This window comes from Lissotriton vulgaris, chromosome 6 (assembly GCF_964263255.1).
Source record: "Lissotriton vulgaris chromosome 6, aLisVul1.2, whole genome shotgun sequence".
NCBI lineage: Eukaryota > Metazoa > Chordata > Amphibia > Caudata > Salamandridae > Lissotriton > Lissotriton vulgaris.
In genome coordinates this window covers 1,724,607,464-1,724,617,482 of record NC_141694.1, presented here as the reverse complement: position 1 = coordinate 1,724,617,482, position 10,019 = coordinate 1,724,607,464, and the positions used below count along the sequence as shown (strand labels likewise).

Genomic DNA, 10,019 nt, shown 5'->3' with positions numbered 1-10,019 from the left:
TGATTAAAATACATAGCCAACCCTCTGCACCAACACGGCTTGCTGCACAGGCCTTCATTTACTCCAACTGCGAGCTGCATTGCAAATATATATATTTTTATCCCCATTCTGTATTACAATATGCAGTCAAATGCACCATTTTGCCTGGTATTGTGCACAGTTTTGTCCGAGGGAGAGAACCATATCACCCGACCCTCTTTGGATAGACAGTCGCGGTGTTCTTCGCAGCATGGAAGTCTCGGATGACCTTTAGCCCCTACCACTTTCTGAAGTCACACACTGCCACTGACGCACGGGCTGTGCAGAGACGTTTTAAGGCATGGGCAGAGGGGGATCTGGCCCAGGGCTCCAGCCTTTCAGGAAAGCCAGCTCTGTTCTGCAGAGTTTTGCCCTGTTGACCTTGAATAATTCTTAAACATATTCTTTTAAACACCGTTTTCCTTTCATTTATTTTAATGTTGGTGATGTTTTAATTAATAATTAAGCTTTATTGTTCAATTACTTAAAATCGTTACAATGTACTATCATTATTAATATCCCACACGTTACTACAATCTGGTGGGGCATAAAACCTTTAAAACTAATATCAAAATCTGGTAATAAAATACAAGTGCAAATGCATTAGACTTAGTAGGGAGGTTTGCCAGAGTCTCTCTTGCTTGCTACCCGACTGGTTTCTTTTTGTAACTCTATTTTCAGCGTCAGTGCGGCTCGAATTGATTCTGTAAATTTCCCCAGCCGCGCAAATGTTTGAGCTTTTTTAGCGGAGAAACACAAGTCTGAGACTTCTCTGCATCGTACAAGACCCTGAGCTCTGCAAATTATAAGAACTAGTCGGTGCCTCTCGCTGGCTAACTTAGGACAAGAACTGTAGATAATGGCCGTGCACTGCGCGTCTGTATGTGCGGTTTAAGGCGTATTTCGTGCTCCTTAGGAATACTCCCCGCTCAGGAGTATATGAACAATAATTGAGGACACCCTGACACTCTATGTGCAAGTGTCTCCTAGGGCACTGAAAAGTTGATGCTGAAAAAAAACCAGCGAGTGTGTAATCCATAAAGTTTTTCAATGAAATTTTCAAATAAAGTTTTCTACACTTTGAATCTTCTTAAGTATTTTATTCATACTTTAAGGATTTGTTCAATGTAATTCCAAAATCACATTTGTTGATTTTCTAACTAAACAAAAGATTGTCAGGTTTAAATACGAACACTTGTGAATAAGCACATGGCTGCCCAGTGTTGTGGGGACTGTTTTCATGTAGCAACTCTCCCTGTGGTTAATCACCACGGGTACGAATTTTCATAGTTTAATATCACCATTACTGAGTACGTTTGGCCGACTCACCTTTATACGCAAAGGCGTTTTAAAACACACGATTTGGATTGCAACATTGTGAAACCCCACAGGGAGGGTTGTTACATGAAAACAGTCCCCACAACACTGTGCAGCCATGTGCTTATTCACAAGTGTTTGTATTTAAACCTGACAATCTTTTGTTTAGTTGGAAAATCTGGGTTGTTACATCAGAGTAATACTGTGTGTTATATTATATTGATATTTTCTCATGTTAGATAAAAGAGTGATGGATACATTTTTTGTTTCACAGACTTCCCCGATGAAGGCCCCTTGGCCGAAATGCATTGGAAGGAATGTTATTTTGACTCATAAAAAATAAGAAAGTTGGATATATATGATCCTTGATGGATAATCAACAAATGTGATTATGGAATTACATTGAACAAATCCTTAAAGTATGAATAAAATACTTAAGAAGATTCAAAGTGTAGAAAACTTTATTTGAAATTTTCATTGAAAAACTTTATGGATTACACACTAGCTGTTTTTTTCAGCATCAACTTTTCAGTGCCCTAGGAGACACTTGCACATACCGTGTCAGTGCTGTCCTTAATTTAGCACAAGAGCACAGCAGATGGAGCCAGGATTCCTGATGGTAATTACAGAAACGACGTGTGGCTAAATTGTCCTACAGGGCCCAACCTTGATTAAAGTCCACAATGGGCAATGCAAGAAGTTCTGATATAAGTGAGTGGGTGATGTGGGTGATGTGTGAGAGTCTATTATAGATAATATGCAAACAAATGTTTTGTTTAGGATTCATGCAACATTCATAAAAAAGTTCTATTAGATTAAAACACCTCACATATTAGAAATTGGAGGGAGTCACAGAGATTATTTGCAGTAATATTAGTGAGCTGCTGCTGTGTTCCAATATTGAAAAAACACATCACGAGCCCTGAATATTAGACATAAACACACACTACTCGCAGGACATCTACTAACATTTTTGGGTGCAGACTGACATCATATGCTAAACGCCTGGAATGTTTGTTCCATGGACCAACAGCCAGGTGTCTTTATTTTGCCCCTAAACTATTCATGTAAACGATGATGAAAGCTTGCGTGTCTAATTTAAAATGAGCAAACGTCCTCTACTTGCCCCAGCAGTTTTGCCTCGAATATCTGAAAAAACAAAAATAATTCATTTTCATCACAAACAAACGTGGATTTGTTTGCCGTTACGCACCAGTCCCGTTCCTCCTAATCCAATGCGTCTTCGCCACAATGTATTTGTGACAAGCATTAATCGAATTTTGACGAAAACGGTTCGACTAGTGACGACAAACTAATCGCTTTGCGACGAGAACGAACCATCTTCGTGCCGAAAAAGAATCAAGACTAAATAACGGTTCAAGACTAATTTAAAAAACTGATTTGCCTTACAAATATTGATTCGGAATTGCATTTCGAAAAGTTGAGCCCCCTGCCGTTCTCTCTACCAAGCAAATTCGCAAGGCCAGCTTTTTGGGGTGCTTCACGACAATATAAAATGCATCTCGTGAAAAATATGGTTCACCCAGTCCAATGGGGGGATACCTCGCACAGCCTAGGTGATCATAAACCCGAAGCAGAGGGCGCTTGGGAGCTAGCTAGCACAGCCTAGGTGCCCAGAAGTAGGACCGCTTCATGAGGGCGGATATGGAGATTCAGAGCCAAATAGGACTCATAAGGAGGCAAGTGCCAATGAGGGTGACCTGGCGCATTCAGTTAAAATAGGCATCCCATGCCAAGGAGGGCAAGCAGAGGTGTCCCATGTTAGGTACAGCGAATAGATGCGCCCCGTGCCAAGGAGGGTGGATATGGACATTCTGTAAACCAGAAGTAGGGGCAGTTTCAGGGGGTGCCTGGCACAGCCTAGGTGCTTTTAAAACCAGATGCTAGGAGGTTGCTTCAGGGGCTAGCTGGCACACCCAGCTGCCTATAAACTAGAAGCAGGGGACATCTACATGGTCTGGCTAGCACAGCTTGAGCCTAGATGCTAGTAAACCAGAAGCAGTGGCTGCTTCAGCGGGCAGCCAGCAGAGCGCAGGTTTAAGGAAAAACACACACCTCTCGCTGTCAGGCTCTGGAATGGATTGCCCGGCAGAGCCGAGGCAGTGTGTGATCTTCGGAGCGCTGGTGTCTTGAAGGAGGGGAGGGGGCACCAGAGGCCCACTGGGAAACCAGGGCTGGAGTGACGTTGCTAACGAGGAGAGCCTGCAGCCCTCCCAGCCAACAGATAGTAAATTCCGCGAGGACGCCAAGCGCACACCGAGCGCTTTCCTGAACTGCGCAAAGCTCGGAGGAGGATGGGCGCGCAAGGGGCCGGGAGCGCGCGCGCCACCTCTTGCCCTCGCGCTCCCCTGGGCAGCGTCCTGGCAGGGGGCTATCAGAAGGTCTGTGCCCTCCTGGCCGGCGCCTTCATAGCTGCCTGCCTCCTCCAGGCGGACCTGCTGCTCGGGCACCCCCAGTGCCTGGACTACGCGCCCCCTTTCCAGCCTGCCTCGCACCTGGAGTTTTGCTCCCTCTATGAGCAGTTCGGCTGCTGCGACCAAGCCAAGGACAACGCCGTCGCCGAGAAGTACTGGACCATCATGGAGTTCTTCGACCTGCAGGGCCACGAGCTCTGCGGGGGCTACATCAAGGACATCCTGTGCCAGGTAGGGCGAGTAGGCGTGCCCCATGCCTGGGAGGGCGAGTGGAGGCGGCCCGTGCCAAGGGGGGCGAGTAGAGGCGCCCCGTGCCAAGGAGGGCTGATATGGATATTCTGTGTCAGGTAGGGCGAGTAGGCGCGTGCCATGCGAAGGATGGCGAGTACAGGCGCCCCGTGCCAAGGAGGGCGGATATGAGCACTCTGTGCCAGATATGACCCACGGAGGTGCACCGTGCCAAGGAGTGCGGATATGGACATTCTGAGCCGAATAGCACTCATAAGGAGGCAAGCGCCAAGGAGTTCAAATAGACATCCCATGTCAAGGAGGGCAAGCAGAGGTGTCCTCTATTAGGTACCGCGAATAGATGCGCCCCGTGCCAAGGAGGGTGGATATGGACATTGTGTGCCAGCTAGGACTCACGAGGCTCCGCGTGAAGGAGGGTGACAGGGCACATTCTGCGCCAGGTAGAGATAAAAAAGCCCCCACCCCCATGCCAAGGAGGGCAAGCAGAGGTGTCCCTATTAGGTACAGCGAGTAGAGGCACCCCGTGCCAAGAAGGGTGAGTAGGGACGCTCTTTGCCAGATAAGGTGAATAGAAGTGCCTGTGCCAAAGAGGGCGAGAAGGGACTTCATATGCAGGTAGGGCAAATAAGCCCCCCTCCCGGTGCTAAGGAGGGGGAGTAGAGCATCGTGTGCCAGGTACAGAGAATAGAGACACGCTGTGCCAAGAAGGGTGATCAGGGAAGTCCTGTGCCAGGCTGGGACAATATATGAACACTGCGTCAAGAAGGGTGAGTAAAGAATACAATCTATAGAGGTGTTGCTTGCCAAGGAGCTTAAGCGGGTATATTCTGTGCCAGGCAATGTAAATAGAGCTTCCAAATGCCAATGAGAGTGAGTAGGAATATTCTGTGCCATGTGGGGCGAATAGACGTGCCCAGTGCCAAGTAGGGCGAGCAAGCAGGGATATGCTTCACGTGCCAGTGAAGGATGGCATGGATACCATATGGGTATCCATGCCATCCAAGGGAGGGCAAACAAAGGCATCTTGTGCCAGTAATGGAAAAATAATGACATTCTCTGCCATGTAGGGCGATCAGAGGTGCCCTATGCCCGTAACAGCGAGTGGGTGACAGGGCTGGATCTATCCTGTGCCTTGTAAAGACAATAACGTTATCGCGGGCTAGATGGAGTGATGAGAAGCATCCTGTGCCAGGGAGGGTGCACAGAAGGGTGGTAAGGTAGCTCGTGTGCCAGGGACGGCGAATAGAAGTATCCGTGCAATCAGAACGAATAGAGACAACAGGTGTAAGGAAAAGTGAATAAAGGATTTCTGTGCCAGTTTCAGCTAACTGGAAAATCCTGTGCCTGGAATGTCAAGTAAAGGCATTGAGTACCAAGGTAAGTGAACAGAAGTACCGAGCGGCAGAGGCGTCCTGTGTCTGTGCCAGGTAGGTTGAAGATGGGCTTCCTCTGCCTAAGAGGGCAACTGCGGATATCTTGTGCCAGGCAGGGGAAGTGAAAGTAACATGTGACTGGGAATGCATTTAGGGACATCCTAAGGCAGCGAGGCTGATTATGGCAGTTCTCTGCATGGGATGGCGAATAAAGAGCAATATCCAGCGTCATGTAGAGAGAATAAAAACACCCTGTGTCCTGTACGGAGGATAAAGACAACCTGAGTCATGTAGGTAGAATAATGACACCCAGGGACATATAGAGAGAATAAAGACACCCTGGGACATGTGTACAAGGACTTAACGGCACCAGAACTTCACTTTTTAAGATGTTCTGGTGGCGTTAAGTCCATCGTCTTATTTACAAAGAGGCATTAAGCCACTTAATGTGGCTTAATGACGCCTTGTAAATAAGGCCCCCTTTCATGCTACACTTAGTGTGAAAGGGGCAGGCAATGAGTGTTGCAGTGGGCGTTCCGCCGCAACACCCATTGATTTTGGTGCTGCTCCCTATTTACAAGGGTGGCGTAAATAAGGGGCAATGCCAAAATTAAGACAAAAAAAAACCTGGTCTTAACATGACGAAAAGAGGAGAAACAATTAATTTTTCTTAGTTTTTGCTGTTTCTAGCACAGATCGAAACAGCAAATCGCCATGAATGATTGTTTATGTGCAGGAAGGTGTTCCTTCCTGCACATAAACAATCATTAAAAAATGACGATTTGCAACTTCTACGTGTGCTGCACAACGCAGCACACATAGGAGTTACAAACCGCCATTCTGGATAGTTTATATGCAGGAAGGGACACCTTCTTGCACATAAACAATCATTCCCCCCCAACTCAGGCATCCTTGCACTATGGTGCAAAGGCACCTGCGTTGGAGCTAGGCAGCTTAATTTAGCGCCAGCGCTAGGGGAAACATAGGGGTGCACTGTATCATTGTAAATACGGCGCATCCCTGCATATTTGAACTGACAGAGCGCAGCGTTAGCAATTTTGGAGCTAACCCGTGTTCCATCAGTTCATTGTACATTTGCCCCCTGTGTCATGTAGCGAGAATAAAGACAACATGTGTCATCTACGGAGAATAAAGACATCCTGTGTCTTATTAGGAGAATAAAAACAATCTGTGTCATGTAGGGTGAATACAAACATTTGGTATCATGTAGGGAGAATAAATACATCCAGTGTCATGTAGGGGGAATAAAGGCAGCCTGTGTCATGTAGTTAGAATAAAGATAACTTATGCCATCTAGGGAGAATAAATACATCCTGTGTCATGTAGGGAGAATAAAAACAATCTGTGGCATGTAGGGAGAATAAAACCGTTCTCGGTAATGTAGGGAGAATAAATACATCCTGTGTCATGTAGGGAGAATAAAAGCATTCTGTGTTATGTAGGGAGAATAAAGACATCCAGTGTCATGCATGTAGAATAAAAACAATCTGTGGCATGGAGAGTGAATATTATTATTATTATTATTATTTAAAAATTTATATAGCGCGCAGTTACCCTTAGGCATCCCAGCGCTTTTCCAGACACCATCAGATAGTAAAAACAGCCAGTTTAAAGCATTCAAGCGGGAAACAGAAAGGCTTTAAGACCTTTGCGAAAACGCAGTGTGCAGGTCTCGGCGCGTAATTTTAAAGGGAGCGCGTTCCACAGCTTCGCCGTGTTGAATGAGAATCTTCTCCCACCCGTGCGAGCCCTTTTAACTCTAGGGACAAAAAGAAGATGTTTTTGATCAGATCGCAACGTTCTGCTTGCTTTGTATGGGATCGTTAAGTTCTTTAAAATGAGGGGACCTTTCCCTAGAAGGATTTTGTGGGCTGTACAAAGTGCCTTAAATATCACTCTCTCCCGCACTGGAAGCCAGTGCAGCGCCATTAAGGCGGGTTTTGCTGATTGCGTCCTCGGGACGTCCATAAGCAGCCTTGCCGCTGAATTTTGGACCTGTTGAAGAGTCTTGAGGGTGGATTCAGGGGCGCCCAGAAAGATGGCGTTGCTGTAATCCAATCTGGATGTTATAAGGCCCTGAATCAACAGCTTCCTCGATGTTACCGGTAAGAGAGGGAAAATTTTTCGAGCAGACCGTAACAGGGCGAAACACACTCCTGCAGTTTTCTTAGCTTGGGTCCGAAATGACAAGTCTTGTTCCAGCCAGACTCCATAATAAAGACTAAAGAATAAAGACATCCAGTGTCATGTAGGGGGAATAAAGGCAGCCTGTGTCATGTAGTTAGAATAAAGACATCTTGTGTCATCTAGGGAGAATAAAGATATCCTGTGTCATGTAGGGAGAAAAATAAAATCTGTGGCAGGTAGGGAGAATAAAACCGCTCTCGGTCATGTGGGGAGAATACACACATCCAGTGTCATGTAGGGAGAATAAAGGCAGCCTGTGTCATGTAGTTAGAATAAAGACACCTTGTGTCATCGTGGGAGAATAAGGTCATCCTGTGTCATGTAGGGAGAATAAAAACAATCTGTGGCCTGTAGGGAGAATAAACACATCCTGTGTCATGTAGGGAGAATAAAGGCACTCTGTGTTATGCAGGGATAATAAAGACATCCAGTGTCATGCATGGAGAATAAAAACAATCTGTTGCATGTAGGGAGAAACAAGATATCCAGTGTCATCTAGGGAGAATAAAGGCATTCTGTGTTATGTAGGGAGAATTAAAGACATCTTGTGTCATGTAGTTAGAAAAAAGACATCACCTGTCATCTAGGGAGAATAACGATATCCTGTGTCATATAGTAAAAAAAAAACAATCTGTGGCATGTAGGAAGAATAAAGCAGTTCTCTGTCATGTAGGGAGAATGAACACATCCTGTGTTATGTAGGGAGAATAAAGACATCCAGTGTCATGCAGGGAGAATGAAAACAATCTGTGGAATGTAGGGAGAATAAAGATATGCTGTGTCATGCAGTCAGAATAAAAACAATCTGTGGCATGTAGGGAGAATAAAGCCGTTATCTGTCATGTAGGGAGAGTGAACACATCCTGTGTCATGTAGGGAGATTAAAGGCATTCTGTGGTTTGTAGGGAGAATAAAGGCATTCTGTGTTATGTAGGAAGAATAAAGACATCTTGTGCCATGTAGAGGGAAATAAAAACAATCTGAGGCATGTAGAGGGAATAAAGACATCACCTGTCATCTAGGGAGAATAAAGATATCCTGTGGCATCTAGGGAGAATATAGACATCCAGTGTCATGCAGGAAGAATAAACACAATCTGTGGCATGTAAGGAGAATAAACCGTTCTCTGTCATGTAGGGAGAATAAACGCATCCTGTGTCATGGAGGGAGAATAAAGGCATTCTGTTTTATGTAGGGAGAATAAAGACATCTTATGTCATCTAGGGAGAATGAAGCCATCCTAGGTCATTTAGGGAGAATAAAGATATCCTGTGTAATGTAGAGCAAAAACCCAATCTGTGGCATGTAGGGAGAATATCGCCATTCTCTGTCATGTAAGGAGAATGAATACATCCAGTGTCATGTAGGGAGAATAAAGACATCCTGTGTCATGTAGAGGGAATAAAGACATCATCTCTCATCTAGCGAGAATAAAGATATCCTGTGTCATCTAGGGAGAATATAGACATCCAGTGTCATGCAGGAAGAATAAAAACAATCTGCGGCATGTAGGGAGAGTAAAACCGTTCTCTGTCATGTAGGGAGAATAAACACATCCTGTGTCATGTAGGGAGAATAAAGGCATTCTGTGTTATGTAGGGAGAATAAAGTCATCTTATGTCATCTAGGAAGAATACAGGCACCCTATGTCATGTAGGGAGAATAAAGGCATCCTGTGTGATGTAGGGAGAATAAAGGCAACTACTGTCATGTAGGAAGAATACAATATCCTGTGTGATGTAGGAAAAATAAAGGCATCAAGTGTCATGAGGAGGGAATAAAAACATCAAGTGTCATGCAGAGGGAATAAAGGCATTCAGTGTCACGTTGAGGGAATAAAGGCATCCAGTGTTATGTAGGGAGTATAAAGGCATCCTGTGTGACGTAGGAAGAATAAAGGCATCCTGTATTGTGTTGGGAGAATATAGGCATCCAGTGTTATGTGGAGGGAATAAAGGTATCCAGTGTCATGTGGAGGGAATAAAGGCATCCAGTGTGGCAGATAGTGGGAATAAAGGCATCCAGTGTCATGTAGGAGAATAAAGGCAGCCTGTAACATGAAGGTGGAATTAGCTCATCCCATGTCATGTAGAGGAAATAAAGCCATCTGGTGTTGTGTAGGGAGAATCAAGGCAATCAGTTTCATGTATGGAGAATAAAGACATCCTGTGTGATGTAGGGAGAATACAGGTATCCAGTATCCATTAGGGTGAATAAAGACAACCCATGTCATAGGGAGAGTAAAGGCAGCCAGTCAAGTAGGGGGTATAAAGTAATCCAGTGTCATGTGGGGAAAATAAAGACACCCAGTACCACGAAGGGAGAAACATGGCACCCAGTGCCAAGGAGGATGAAAAAGGACCTTGTATACTAGGAGGATGAACACGAGTAGGGCGATAGTGATCTCCTGTGAAAAGGA

General features: G+C 45.2%; 1 protein-coding gene across 1 annotated transcript in view; it reads left to right on the top strand.

The window, feature by feature from the left end:
• The first annotated feature begins 3,650 nt into the window (after positions 1-3,650).
• Positions 3,651-10,019, top strand: part of HHIPL2 (HHIP like 2) — a 330,904-nt gene continuing 324,535 nt past the window's right edge. Inside the window, exon 1 of the mRNA XM_086925469.1 lies at positions 3,651-4,001. Within this exon, the coding sequence (XP_086781595.1) occupies positions 3,651-4,001 (351 nt within the window). The remainder of the gene's footprint in view (positions 4,002-10,019) is intronic.